Consider the following 15,546-nt stretch of genomic DNA (forward strand, 5'->3'; position numbering starts at 1 on the left):
AGAGACTACAGATACAGTATTAGGGGACCACTAAGGTCTATATAAAAGAGACTTCAGATACAGTATTAGGGGACCACTAAGGTCTATATAAAAGAGACTTCAGGTACAGTATTAGGGGACCACTAAGGCCTATATAAAAGAGACTTCAGATACAGTATTAGGGGACCACTAAGGCCTATATAAAAGAGACTTCAGATACAGTATTAGGGGACCACTAAGGCCTATATAAAAGAGACTTCAGATACAGTATTAGGGGACCACTAAGGTCTATATAAAAGCATCCAAAGAGCAGCATGCCATAAGACCTTTAAACCAATCACAATCGTCTTGGGCGGTGCTAATGACACAATGACGGCATCTCTGCAAAATAGCATCGGGAAGGAACTTGTTTTGGTGGAACATGTGGACGTTCAAAAGTAGTTTTAGTCCTGCAACAGAAAACTCCGATTGGACAGATAGTCTAGCTAGCTAGTCTGGATTTACCCTGCAGAGATCTGAGGAGCAGTTAACCATAGTCCTCACAAATCCACCGGAGGTTAGAACGCCAACACAAAGAAAGAGGAAGGGGACGGACATCCGGCCGAATTTCCGGCGACACCTGAACAATCCCGAAAAAGACGGATAAAGACCAGAAGTAGGGGGGGGAACCTTCCAAGCTAATGAGTTTGCTAAGTGCTTATTAGTTACCAAGTTTGTTAGCAACGCAATAGGTCGTCAGTACATCGTGGATGTCCCCAGGTGATCATACAAGAACCAGTGTGGACTTCTTGTGATGTCCGTGTTGTTTGGAGGCTGTGTTGTTGTTGTCAGCGGGGGATGGAAAGGATCCTGGTCGACCCGGGCAGATGCTTCCTGCCTCATTGTTCACAAACTAAACAGAAGCTCCAGTTGTGGACCCGCAGGCGCCTGCAGCTTCCACTCCCTATAATACTCCTTGACCCATACTACACATGTGACCAGGGTTCAAATTGAACTTTTTCGTCCACCAGCCAAACGGCAGGTGAAGGGTTCAAATTTTGACCAGCGTAAAACACATCTACCAGCCACTTGCATGTTTTACCAGCATTTGGGTAGTAGGCCTAGATGTTGCTAAGTTTGAACCCTGCATGTGATCATTCACAGCTAACCGACAGTTACATAACAGATAATTATTCCTGTTTAATGTCAGCGTACGGCTGCAGTGCAGTACATTTGATTGATTGCATACTCATTATATTTAACCCTTGTGTTGTCCTCGGGTCAAATGTCGCCCGTTTTCAATTTTTTTTTTTTTTATATCACAAATATGGGTTTATTTTATGCAAACTGCCCCAAAATAACATGGATGCATGGATGATCTTTTGCAGGTAATATAATGAATACTTTCATTGAACTTTGGGTGTTTTCTTCAATTTTATAGCATTTGAAAAAACATGTTTAAATGGTTTAAAAACAGTCTCCTTTGACATAAACCACTCAACATCGGCCGATCTTAACCATTAGTCAAAATAATTTATAATTTCTGATTTATTTTAACTCAAAAATTAGGTTTATGTCATAAACACAAGGTCTATCGACCATGAATTTATAATATACAGATAGCTGATTGGTCGGGGTCATTTTTGACCCAGAAGGACAACATGGCGGACGGGATGACAACACAAGCGTTAATGAGAGATTAATATGTCAGGTCCGTTTCACCGTCGTTGTTGATCTGTTGTTTTTCCACATTTAAACATCCGAGCGGGATATCTGCCACAATGTGAGAACACGGCTGTTGATTGCAAAAGCTACAAAAACATGCTACACATTCTCTTTTTTTTCTTTTGTTTTGTGAATTCATATCACTGCTGCAGAAAGGTTTGCTTTCTCCTCCGCAGAGCTGCAATTCTGCTTCTCCAGGCTGCTGTTTTTAAGTGAGCGTACACTAGGGCTGAACGATTTTTGAAAATAATCTAATTGCGATTTTTTCCCCAAATATTGCGATTGCGATTCGATATTCGATTATTTTTTTAAGCTCTTTGTCTTCTGTATTATTCAACAAAGACAAACAATAAATCATTGTATAGTATGAACAACACACAATTACACACTAGACAGTTAAATAAGTAAAAACACATACATATATATATATATATATATATACATATATATATATATATATATATATATATACATACATACACACACACACATATGTTTTTTACAGTGCACAGAGAGGAGCTGCCTCCAGCCCCTCCCCCTCGTGAAGTTGCGTGCCGACACCGTCAACACTGCACTTGCTCAGAGAGGCTATCGTTACGTTAGTTGCTGTGGTCTTGCCGTGGGATTAACTGTACTAATAAAACCGTTGAAACACCGCGGCCACGCTGCTGTGAAAGCTCCCCAAACCGTCATTTATCAGTCTGATTGTTACCCCTCTCAGTGGCAGCTCCTCCACCCATATCTTTATATCTTTATAACGGAGCTAACCGCTAACCGGAGCTAACCGCTAATCAGAGCTAGCTCGTTGCCAACCGAGCCTTCAGTTCTGCGTGCCTGTATCCATTAACTGCATGTATGGACTCGAGCCCAAACAAAACCCTTCATTTTATTAAAATGGCTGTAAAAGTTTTAAACTTCAACTCAGAATTGTTTGAATGACAGAGATCAGCTCAAGGTACAGTGTAGCGTTAGCGTGCTAAGTTGATGCTTTCTCTGCGTAGTGCAGACTGATTTGCTCTTGCGAGTCATCAAATCGAGACCAAATCGCAGCCTTTGCGATTAGGAAATCGCGTTTTAACATATCGCGATATTATCGCAAATGCAATTAATCGTTCAGCCCTAGCGTACACCGATGTTGTTCCCACATGTTCTTGTGTGTTTTTCTTTCAAACGCAAAGGGAGAAGAATGTCCGCGTCCGCTTGGATGTTTATCAAACCACAGTGTAAAGAAAAAGGCTGGTGGCTGTGGAAACAAACCTCTACATCCGTGAATGCGGCGTTATTATGGATCCCACGCAACTTCTGGACAAGTCCCGCCCTACGAAGGGCCACTCGAGGCACTGACCTCGAGTGGTTAAGATTAGGATAGCCGATTGGCGAGCGGCCGCTCTACCAACTGAGCCATCCGTTCGAGGTCAATGCCTAACCCCAACCTATCGGGCGGGACTTGTCTAGTAGTTACGTGGGATCCATAATAACGCTGCGTATAGAGGTTTACTCTTCGACGCATTGGGCCCGGGTTCGACTCCGACCTGCGGTCCTTTGCTGCATGTCTCCATCTGTCCTGTCAAAATAAAGGCCGAAAATGCCCCCAAAAATATTCTTAAAATAAATAATAATAATAATATAATACATAAGTTTTATATTTTATATTATGCCCCGTTGAAAAATCCGGGAGCAGCCAGACCCCAACGCGTGACGCGTTCGTCCAATCAGCTGCCGGTTTGCCAATCAAACCACCGTTTGTTGAAATAGTTCTTATCACGATCTCCCTGGCTGTAGATATTAGGGGTGGGGGAAAAAATCGATACAGCATAGTATCGTGATATTTTTCGTGGCAATACTGTATCGATACACAGATGCCAAGTATCGATCTTTTATGATAGGTGTGTTGGTCAGTCTGTCTGCTGATAATCCCCATTTTGCAGCAATACAATTGAAGGGAGATGAACAAACAGAGAAATGTGTCTTTTTAGATAAAACAAATGTTGACAAAATTGTCCTTTGGGGACATCATTTGAAACCGGGAAAAATTTAAAGTTGGAAAAAAGGTAATAAATTGCAATATATCGCAGAATATTGCAATATGTTTAAAATCGCAATAATATCGTATCGTGACATAACTATCGTGATGATATTGTATCGTGAGGCCTCTGGTGATTCCCACCCCTAGTAGATAGGGGGGCCAACACATTTTTTGTCTCAGTGCGAGTAATTAGGTTGTTTTTTTGTCTTTTGTTGGCTCACTTTTACTCACAACATGCTAACCGGCAACATAGGATTCCATTCACTACGCTAAGCTAACTAGCGGCGGCGCTGCCGGTGTTGCACCGGACTAAAACAATGCATGCACAAAAAGATGCGTTGGCCCCCCTATCTACAGCTAGGGGAGACCGTGATAAGCCCTATTTCAACAAACGGTGGAATATCCCTTTAAAGACAAAAGTTCAAGCTAAAGAAGTCCGACTACAATCATTAGATGTGAGAAAAGTATTTTAGTTGCATTCATACGGCTTGAAACCAATGTGCACAGGTTTCACTTCTTCAGTTCTTTTTGTCTTTGTGTTTGACTTAGTTTAGTTCATTTGTTCCACAGAACATGAAATACAAATTGAATTTGAGATGCACAAATGCATACGAGGACAGCAACGCTTCTTTTAGAGAAGAAAGAGAGGGACAAGGGGAGGATCCTTGTCTTTCATGCTGCTCTTCCTCCGATTGACTGCAGCTTCCAGAACTTCTTCGCCACAGAGGTGGAACCTTTTGTTGTCGCCTGCTGCTAAATTGGGATTTTCGTTTCAAAGCTCTCTCGCTCTCCGCTCTCCGAGAGCCGAGCCGTCTGACCCTCGTGAATTATTTGCGGGGAGTTCAGCGTGGCGGGTCGAGCCTGGGAACAATAATAAAAAACATCCTATTTCTGGAGGAGCACTCTGAAAAACTGGAGCGGCTTCCAGGCCGTCCCCGGTTATGTGCGATCAGCGCTCTTGCTCTGCCATTCTTGTACACAAATCTGGTTTGAGGTCTGTTTTTTTCTTCTCTTCTCTTCCCTTCTCTTCGCTTCCTCTTCTCCTTTCCTTCCTTCACTGGCTGGGTGTGGCAAAAGCTGCTGCTTTTGGAATAATTGACTGCACAGCAGATCGCTCGCGCTCTCTGGAGATTGTGGGCCTTGTCTGGGAATGTGCGCGTTCTTTCCAAACCAGTTCATGAAGAATAAAAAGGGAGTTTGCGTGTCGGCGAAAAATGGTGCCCAAACCGCCTTTTAGTCTCTCTCCCAGCATCCCCCTGAGGTCTGAGAAAAGGTAGAGCAAAGGGACGAGAAAGCAGGTCTGGAGCAAAACTGGAAGAGAAAAAAAAAAAAATAAAAATTGCAAAGCCGCGGCGGGGCTGAGATGGAGTGAAGAGGCTGCAAATGGGAAAGGGTGGAGGAAGTCAGATGGAAAATGAAGATGGGATAGAAAAATAATAAACAGGAGATTGAAGCGGAGGGATTGAGTGTCATTTTTATAGCCCAGAGGAGAGAAAAAAACTGAAACAGGATGACGGAAGAAACAAGCCATTCATCTAAAAGGTCGCCGTTAGTTACACCGAGGGCTTAGTTGATCCATTTTCTTTGAATGTCAGAGCAGGGACGGACTGTGTGTGTGTGTGTGTATGTGTATGTGTCTCTATCTGTGTGTGTGTGTGTGTGTGTGTGTCTCTATCTGTGTGTGTGTGTGTGTCTGTGTGTCTCTATCTGTGTGTGTGTGTGTCTGTGTGTCTCTATCTGTGTGTGTGTATGTGTATGTGTCTCTATCTGTGTGTGTGTGTGTGTCTGTGTGTCTCTATCTGTGTGTGTGTATGTGTATGTGTCTCTATCTGTGTGTGTGTGCTGTGTGTCTCTATCTGTGTGTGTGTTTTTTGTCTCTGTGTGGGTGGGTGTGTGTGTGGGTGTGTGTGTATGTATGTGGGTGTGTGTGTTCGTGGTGTGTGTGTCTGTGTCTGTGCGTCTCTATCTGTGTGTGTGTGTGTTTTTGTCTCTGTTTGTGTGGGTGGGTGTGTGTATGTGTGTGTGTGTGTGTCTCTATCTGTGAGTGTGTGTCTGTGTGTCTCTATCTGTGTGTGTGTGTGTGTGTGTGGGGGGGTGTGTGTGTGTGTGTGTGTGGTGGTTTTGTTTGTGTGTGTGTGTGTGTGTGTGTGTGTGTGTGTGTGTGTGTGTGTGGGTGTGGGGTGGGGTGGGGGGTGGTGTGGGGGGGGGGGGGGGTGGGGGGTGGGGGGGGTGTTTTTGTGTGTGTTTGTGTTGTGTTTTGTGTGTGTGTGTGTGTGTGTGTGTGTGTGTGTGTGTGTGTGTGTGTGTGTGTGTGTGTTTGTGTGTGTGTGTGTGTGTGTGGGTGTGGGGGGTGGGGGTGGGGGGGGGGGGGTGGTTGTGGGGGTGGTTGGGGTGGGGTTGGTGTGTGTGTGTGTGTGTGTGTGTGTGTTTGTTTTTTTTTTTTTTTGTTTTTTTGTGTGTGTTTTTTTGTTTTGTGTTTGTGTGGGTGTTTGGTTTGTGGGGGGGGGGTGGGGGGGGGTGGGGGGGGGTGGGTGGGGGTGGGGGGGGGGGGGGGGGGGGGGGTTTGTTTTTGTTTGTGTGTGTGTGTTTGTTTGTTGTTGTGTGGTTGGGTGGTGGGGGGGGGGGGGGGGGGAGAGAAGGATTTGTTGGGAATTTTTGTTTTTTTTTTTTTTTTTTTTTTTGATGTAGTTGGTGGAAGAGAGAGAGAGAGGGGGGGGGGGGGGGGGGAGACATGCAGCAAAGGGGGCCAAACCCGGGCCGAGGCGGTTAGGACTCAGCCTTGGTACGTTGGGCACACGCTCAACCAGGTGAGCTGCCAGGGCGCCCCAGATCTCGGTATTTTATTATCCAGGTTCAAGAGTGTCAGTCTTAAACCTGTAGTAAGACACAGGAAGTGACCCCCCTCCCTCCCTCCCCCCCCCCGTTACTGTGGCGGGGATTTCCTGTCGTCGTTATCCAGCAAGGAAAAAAAAAACGGTGCTTGTCAAATGGTTTATCTCCCTGACGGCCTCTTGCCCCCCCCCAGCAGCCACAGAGACCCAGGAACAAGCAGTCGCTCACTTCACGTCAAAAATACAACTCGTTTGTCCAAAGAAAGTGTCTCTGAACGTCATTGGATGAACGGGTTTTGGTGGCAGCTCAGGCAGCAGCGTCTGATTGGGCGCTGCTATCTCGTCCTCCGGTCTGGTCTGAGAGTGAGAGAGGCTGCCGGGGCATGGCATCTGCATTCCTCACCCCCCCTCTCCCTCCCCTCCCTCCATCCCTCCCTCCATCCTCCCCCTTCATATCCTGTCGTTCCTCACATTCCTGCACACAGAACTGAAGCCCAAAACTGGAGCTTTAAATTCACCTCCGCTCTGTTGAGTCTGCAAGTCAAAGGCTGCGTCCCTGTGTGTGTGTGTGTTGTGTGAGGAGTGTGTGTGTGTGTGTGTGTGTGTGTGTGCACCTCTGTCTTTGTGAGAACCAATTTGAGTTTTTGACCTGGAGAATGAGGACATGTGGAAAGTGTTGACATTTGGGGTTAGGGTTAGGCTGCACAGTATATCAGTTTTTTTTTTATTTTTTATCCCCATTGCGATATCAACTTCAGCAATGAACACATCGAGAAACACAAGACAGAGATTTTTTGGGGTTAGTTGAACTAAAATATCATCAGAAAACTGCACTTTAAATGTAATAACTCTCGTTCTTTTTTTAGTGCTGCCTTTTAAGTTCAATGCAAAGTTCAGTTTGTTAGATGAAAGAATGTTGGGAATGATGTTAGTTTTTAAATCAACAAGCAATTTGATGTATTTGAGCAGAACACTGAAAGCAGCAGAACTAAGTTCACTTTAATATCTGTTTAGAAGTAATATCGTTATCGTGATATTCAACGACGTCGTTGCATATTTTACCCGTATCCTGCAGCCCTATAGCCTGGGAAAAACCCTGACGAACTTCCGGCAAATTTGAGATGCCAAGAGCCCTTTCAAGCCCATTTCCAGTTTTTCTTGCGGTTGTTGTTGCCGTCCTGTACCTGTCCCCGCTGGTGTGATATTCGGATGTAGCGATCCTATGCAATTGCTGTTACACGTGGTCTGCCACTGCGTGGACGATCAGCTGTGCTTCCTGTCTCCCTGTAGCGTTGTCTTAGGCGTCTCACAGTAGGGACATTGCAATGTATTTTCTAGAGGTGTGAATCTTCACTGATCTCCCGATTCGATTACGATTATCAGGTCTTTGGTTGGATTCGATATCTCGATGCATCTTCAAAATACATTTTTCTATTAAAGCCATGTAGGATATTTGACTTGACAAACTTGCACTGTCAAGTGCAATGCCCAAGCTGCAATACGTAACTTCAGACTGGAATGATGAAGTGTTTGGGTTCATTTCTTTAAGGTAGCTACCACGAAGGTTGACCTATTTTGCATTAGTCATATACCACCCTACTTTTAACCAGCAAATCTATTGTGCTGTATTGGAATAACTGACCCCAGACAACTCTTTAACAAAAAAGGTACTGTTTACTGAACAATAACTTAAATGCATAAATAACATTTAGCTGTTAGATTGAATAACAAAAAAAAAACATAACACAAATCACACCCTTCAAATATGCTAACTGCAATATTTCTTCAAATGATATTACACACAACTACCCCTTTACCAGTTTCTCTATCAGTTTCCACTTAAAACACTCCAGCTACACAAAATGATTCCTCCTTACAGCAGTTTCAGTGTAAAACGTACTCAAACACTGTGGTCACACACCTATCCACACACGGCGAGAGGAAAAAAAAAAGAAAAAAGTTGCAGGCTCATGTGGACGTGCAGCAGCCAGCAGGATGTTATCTTCAGTGAAGCAAACACACCGAAATCCAACTTACAGTTAGCCGTTAGTCCCAGAAACACAGCTCAAACACCAAAACCAAAACCTGTCTACCAGCTACGGCAAAGTCCTCTTCAGCAGGGAAACACGCTGTCGTCCTCTCCGGTCCAAAATCAGCGTCCTCCGAACCAGCAACTCTCCCCTCCGTAGCTCCAACTTTAGCTACTCAGTTAGCTCCGACTTTAGCTAGTCAGTTAGCTCCGACTTTAGCTAGTCAGTTAGCTCCGACTTTAGCTAGTCAGTTAGCTCCAACTTTAGCTAGTCAGTTAGCTCCGACTTTAGCTAGTCAGTTAGCTCCGACTTTAGCTAGTCAGTTAGCTACAACTTTAGCTAGTCAGTTAGCTACAACTTTAGCTAGTCAGTTAGCTACAACTTTAGCCAGGCACACTAGCACAACGTTTGTTCTAAACCACTGCTGTTAGACAGGAAAAGTGCCGTAGTGTAGCCACACCTCTTCAGCTTCGTTATTCCACTTAGATCGTTTCCAAGCTAACTAGCGTCTCTCGATGTTTCTCAGTGTTTTCTTTCCTCTTCTCGATTTGCGATCCTCTCCACTCTCCCATGTCTCGCTCAGCCGTTTTGCGTGTGTGTTTCTGGGTTTGTTTGTTTGTGTGTCTGCCTGTCTCCGTCTGTCTCTGTGTGTCTCTGTGTGTGTGTGTGTGTGTCTGTGTGTGTGTGTGTGTGTGTGTGTGTGTGTGTGTGTGTGTGTGTGTGTGTGTGTGTGTGTGTGTGTGTGTGTGAGAAACGGGTTAGCTAGGCTACTGAGAATGTTATTTTTCATTTGAATGTTTAGGCCACGGCGGGAAAATTAACGAGCGACGTCATTGCGTTATCGATTATGGTGGGCCACTGCATCGATGCAGCATCGTCCATGTCCGCGATGCAACGCATCGATTATTTGATTAATTTCAACACCTCTAGTATTTTCCCTGGCCACATCTGCTGTCCTCATGCCTCCCTTCACCATGCCTAAGGCACGTTCACGCAGATTAGCAGGGACCCTGGGCGTCTTTCTTTTGTTTTTTTTCAGTCAGTAGAAAGGTCTCTTTACTTTCTTAATTTTCTTTTAACTGTGACCTTAACTGCCCACCGCCTGCAAGCTGTTACTGCCTTTTCAACCGTTCAACAGGTGCATGTTCATTAATTGTTTATGGTTCATTGAACAAGCACGGACAACATTGTTTAAACCCTTTACAATGAAGATCTCTAAAGTTATTTCCGATTTTAACAAAAGTATCTTTAAAATAAAAAAGGGGCGTTCTTTTTGCTGAGTTTATCTCGGGACTGTCCTCGATAACAAACTGTGCTTGGTCAGTCTGGCCAGGAGCCCATTCAAGCCCATTTCCAATGTCCCCAACATGGAGGCATCAATCACAACCGCTGAGGCGGCTACCGAAGCGCAGCGCCACCCGGATCGTTGGTCTGATTTGTTGAAGGACTATCTAATTGCGACCAGAGGCATTTGAGCGGTGTCCGTTGGTGACGCCCCCTTTGGAAATGAACTGTCATTGAACCTTTCCCAGACCCACTCTCAGTTACAGCTGAGAGTGGGTCTGGTGTCAGCCAGGCTATCATGTTGATGCTGCGTGCAAAACAATCACATCAGCGTATGCACTATTATCGTAAGCTACGCAGTTTTGATGTCGACACCACTTTCATGAAAATGCTTGCCGAACAAATAGGTTCAAAAAGTCATTTATTCCTGCTGCCATCAGCATTGTGAATGGCTTTCTGAAAATGTAACTCTTGTAATTTATTTTGTGGTGTTTTTTTGGTGTGCCTGCCGTCTATGTAGCCTACTGCTGGCTGTAAACTGAATTGCCCTCACAGCAAGAAGGTTCTTGGCTCGAATCCAGGTCGATCCGGGCCTTTCTGTGTGGAGTTTGTATGTTCTCCCCATGTTTGTGTGGGCTTCCTCCTGGTGCTCCGGTTTCCCCCCACAATCAATAAACATGTACTAGGGCTGGGCGATATGAAGAAAATCAAATATCACGATATTTTTTATGAAATACCTCGATCTCGATACTGCAACGGTATTGTAGTGTTGACTATTGGTGCTTTCACAAAATAGTTACACAATGATATTTTTGATGAATAATCATCAGTAATGTGGATATAATGACTAAGTGGGTAAAGGCAAATAATAGAACAGTTACAACAGTCTGGGAAGTTCAGAAAATGACATCACTTTACTGTAACGCAGCCTTTAAAAGCAGGAAAAGACACTGTCATATCACGATATTACGATATCCAAAATCTAAGACGATATCTAGTCTCATATCACGATATTGATATAATATCGATATATTGCCCAGCTCTACATGTACTAGGTTCTCCAGTCAGTGCCCTTGATCACATCTGGAGTTGGTCTCCGGGCGCTGTGATTGGCTGCCCACTGCTCCCTTGAGGGATGGGTTAAATGCAGAGAATGAATTTCACTACAAGTATGTGTATGTAACAATGAAGTACCTTTACCTATGAGTGTTAGTTGAAGAATTTCTTTACTCGAGGACGGCCCTACAAACGTTTGTGTGGTTTAAATGTGGTGATGAATGAGTATGTGTGTGTGTGTGTGTGTGTGTGTGTGTGTGTGTGTGTGTGTGTGTGTGTGTGTGTGTGTGTCCAAAAGTGCACTCGTATTTGCATGTGTGACATCTTTATTTGCAAATGTGGTGAGACGTGCGGAAAGAACCTTCAGGCCTGGGGTGAAAAGTTGAGGCAGAGTAAACGTTTGGGGTCACGCTGCGGGGGCCAATCATGTAAGCAGGGATCAGACTTGTCGTTGTGTTTTGAGGCGGTGGGAGAGTCCCGTACAGGAAACAGGAAACATCACTGCCTCTTATCGCTGCCACAAGAAAGTTTTTGGTACACCAAACACAAGCGCTGAACTGCCCGGGAGTTTGTGGAGCAGCTGACTGTTTCCTCAGCCCCCTTCTCCCCTTCAACGTGAAATGAAGCTGCCTTCAAGTGTGCTTGGAAATGTCGAGATATCGTCTTAGATTTTGGATATCGTAATATGGCATAAGTGGTGTCTTTTTCCTGGTTTTAAAGGCTGCATTACAGTAAAGTGATGTCATTTTACCAGACTGTTGTAACTGTTCTATTATTTTTTTCATTTTGCCCAGCCCTAAGCTCTATAAACGATATAAAGTCTACTTGTGCTACATTGGGGGGGGGGGTTAAAGAACACAACAGGACGTCACACAGATGAGCCGTTTCAGTAACACTCCCACACCCTGCGGAGAATCGCCGGATCGCCGTTTCCCGGTCTGAACGCAGCCTCAGAGCCCCATCGGCACGTCGCATTTTGCTTCCTCGTTTGTTTTGCGGCGCGAGCTGGGGATGGAGATGTTGTTGAGCCGTCTAATCTTCGCTGCAGAGCACGAAAGCTCGGCGATTATTGTTCATTACTGACCCCGACGTTTCTCTAATGCCACTGCAGCTAAAACATCAGTATGTAGCCTGAAGCAGACTTTAATCTCGTTGAATGCAGTACTTGTTGTGTCGGTGTCAGTATTGGTTACCGGGGCGGTTTTCCTCCCCTCCCTGCAGATGTGACATAAATCCTGAGTGTTGCTGTTGAAGCAACGTGAGGCTCTTGTTTCTATTTCCACCAGAAAGCATCTGAAAAATGCACAAAGCTGAGATTTTCCGGGGGATTTAGGAAGGCAGGCTGTGGAAAATAACAGAGGGGCCAAGTTAGTGGAATGAAACCTGTAGATGTACATTCATAATAAGTCTCTACGTGGACAAACTATCTATCTTCACATCTTCAACAATTCACTGTTGTCTTCTCTCTTCCATTGATTCCCAGTCAGAACTACATCTCATACATATTTATTTTATTTATTTTTTTTACAATTTAGCCACCACACGTCTCTACAATCCACTTCCAGCATTTCAAGCTATACTTTTCTCTAATCTTTAATTTATGCAGGGTTTTCCTAGCCTGGAAATCCAGGCCCAAATCCGAAAGATTAAGGGTCTGGCATTGAGTAATGAAAATGGCCCAACTCGCTGGCGAGCGCTCTACCAGCCCCCCCCCATTTTATAACGGTGCTGCTCTTAAAGCAACACCAAAGCACTTTTCCTCTTCGGCCCCCCTACAGGTTGGAAGCCGAATTGTGTCCATTATGTCTCATTGGAACTACAGATCCGCTACCCGATCTGGCAAACTTGCATAGTGCGGTTATAGCTGATAGAGGGCCGCAAAGCCAATGCAGAAGTGCCGTTCACCCTGTTACGAGTTGATAAACCACTGAAACGATTTGGGAAACATTATTTTAAAGGTTGCTTGAAGCTTTTTAATGGTAGGGAAGCCCCTGATATTCCCCTAAAGTCCTGCTGTGTCCTCTCTGTGCAGGCTCTGTTGAAGATGGACTGTCAGGGTCTCGTGGCCAGACTGGTCATGGACTTTGTGCTGCTGACGACGGCCGTGGAGGTGGCCGGGCGCTGGAGGGAGCTGGCCGAGAAGCTCATCAAGGTCTCCCGCCAGCAGATGGACGCCTACGAGGCGCCGCATCGCGACAAGAACGGGGTGGTGGACAGCGAGGTACGTCTGTTTAACAGGAGGTTGTCTGAGATGTGAGCGTTTTCAGTGTTGCCAAGTTGGCAACTTTCTCACTAGATTTAGCCACTAACCCTAACCCTCCTAACCCTAACCCTAGCAGCGACTTATAAATATATTATTTCTATTGTAAAATACTAAACAGTGCTTCTCTCTCCCTCTGTCCTCTTGCACAGGACAAGTCTTATAATATATCCATGACAGGAGTAGATGGCTAGCAGAAATATAGCTCCTTGAGCAGAAATAGATAAAGAAAAGGCTCTTTTGAACTGCAAGTTGAGTTTCAAAGCCCTTCCAGACGGTTCTCTCCTATAGAATAAAGTTATCACCAGAGTACATGCAGTCTCAAATACCACTTGAGCATTAAAAAAATTGGAAAATATCCCTTCAGTATATTTACAACAGATACAGAAGTTTTCGATTAATCGCGAGACCCTCATCGGAATAATCACGTTTAAAGATTTGAATCGATTGACAGGCCTAATTTAAAGTTATCATTATAGTTATTGTTGTTGGCGTTGGCGGCACTTTATTCTGCTCTCAAGAACCAATCGGCTCTGTCGGCACGAGCATTAAGACGTGTCAGTGTATCAGCAGATGATGGGATGCTTGTTCTCTCTCTGCAGGCCATGTGGAAGCCGGCGTACGACTTCCTGGTCACGTGGGCGGCTCAGATCGGCGACAGCTACCGAGACGTGATCCAGGAGCTGCACATGGGCCTGGACAAGATGAAGAGCCCCATCACCAAACGCTGGAAGCACCTGACGGGCACGCTCATCCTGGTCAACTGCCTGGACGCCCTGCGGAGCTCCGCCTTCAGCCCCGCCGCTCAGGACGACTACGCCATCTGAACTCACTGCTCGCCAGCACTACTCGCACAGCCTGCGCACCACCTGGCTCCGCCGGAGCATTCGAAACAGTTTCACAGTTTGAAATGCTGCACGTCGGCTGTCTGCTTACTAGGGTTGGGCATCGTTTCGTTATTAGCATTTCTTGTTCCAATTCCGATTCTTCCTTTCGATGCCGGTTTCTTATCGATTGTCGATTCTTTGAGGGGTGGAGTTGAAACGGGTCACGTGCTTATTTCACCAGGGCTGGGCATCGTTCCAAAGTTTTCGACACCAATACCGGGACTTCCATATCGGTTCCTTAACGATTCTGAACCAATTTTATAGAACCAAAAGAAATGACAACGTTGCACATTACGGCACAGATCTTTTTATTTCTGTTCCAGCTCCGACTACGCGGAGAGTCCCGTCTCTCTGTGCATCGTCGAGTTCTTCCTGCGTGTCACTACGACGTGTAACGTTAGACAGCCAATCACAGACATTATTAGATCTCGGTAGAAGCATGCTGCGTGCTGATTGGCTCTCTGACGCTGATGAGATTTACCCCTTAGGGATTGAAATTTTGGTATTGACGGGAGGCATTTTTTTGACACTCAATACTTTAGAGGCAGTTCGGTCAGCGCCTTAAAAAGTATTGAATGGTCAATCGTGAGTTACAGTTTTACCGCTTTTTCAACCTAACATAAAGCCACACTTTAGAGCGCTGCTTGCTGTGCTCCGTGGCTGCAACACAACCAAAACGTAGTTACCTGTGTTAAAGGTGCCTAAGGTAGGATTGAGAAGATCCAGGACATCGACGACTTCTCAGTCCCTCCCCCCTTTCCGCTAAAGCCCAAAATGGTCTCCTAAGCCCCTCCCCCCACAAGGGAGAATGAAAGCGTGTGCCTGAGCAGTGATTGATACGCAGTTAGACACCCTGCTGGCCCTGATTGGTGCATCTAAACAGTTAGACACCCTGCTGGCCCTGATTGGTGCATCTAAACAGTTAGACACCCTGCTGGCCCTGATTGGTGCATCTGAACAGGGAGCGGTGGATTTTTGCAAATCACACTACAGGCTGTAGGTGGAGCCAGAGGAGCCGGATTTTAAATTTTTTATTTTAATGACCTGCTTCATGTAGTTCTACTGGAACATAGGGTCAGTTTCAGCAAATATGACAGAAAGTTAGCTTTATAAGTCTCACCTACTGCACCTTTAAATTTGGAACCGATGATTAGATTGTTAACGACTCCAATAGAAGAACAAAAAACTATTTTTTTTAAACAGTTCCACGATGCCCAATCCTAACTGCTCACCCCGAACGCCACAGCTGCTATCTTCCGACGCTTTGTTCCCGCGGACATCTCTCCGGACCGCCGCCACGTCTCCCGACGTATTCTCTCCCGACAGTATTCACAAAGACTCTTTTAATAGTTCCCCGTCTTGCATAGTTATGTATTTTTGTACTCTTGTTATGGCACAGCGTTTTTTAAAGCAACACTTTGAACCCTTTGGATAAAAAAAACAAACAAAAAAACTGTGGATTGATCGCCAAGAAAAGACACTTTTAGAT

General features: G+C 45.2%; 1 protein-coding gene across 1 annotated transcript in view; it reads left to right on the forward strand.

The window, feature by feature from the left end:
• Positions 1 to 14,906, forward strand: part of LOC120570027 (SH3 domain-binding protein 4) — a 59,475-nt gene extending 44,569 nt beyond the window's left edge. Inside the window, exons 4-5 of the mRNA XM_039818261.1 lie at positions 12,943 to 13,131; positions 13,773 to 14,906. Of these exons, the coding sequence (XP_039674195.1) occupies positions 12,943 to 13,131; positions 13,773 to 13,997 (414 nt within the window). The 3' untranslated portion in view covers positions 13,998 to 14,906. The remainder of the gene's footprint in view (positions 1 to 12,942; positions 13,132 to 13,772) is intronic.
• Positions 14,907 to 15,546: the final 640 nt, after the last annotated feature.

This window comes from Perca fluviatilis, chromosome 12 (assembly GCF_010015445.1).
Source record: "Perca fluviatilis chromosome 12, GENO_Pfluv_1.0, whole genome shotgun sequence".
Classification (NCBI taxonomy): Eukaryota; Metazoa; Chordata; class Actinopteri; order Perciformes; family Percidae; genus Perca; species Perca fluviatilis.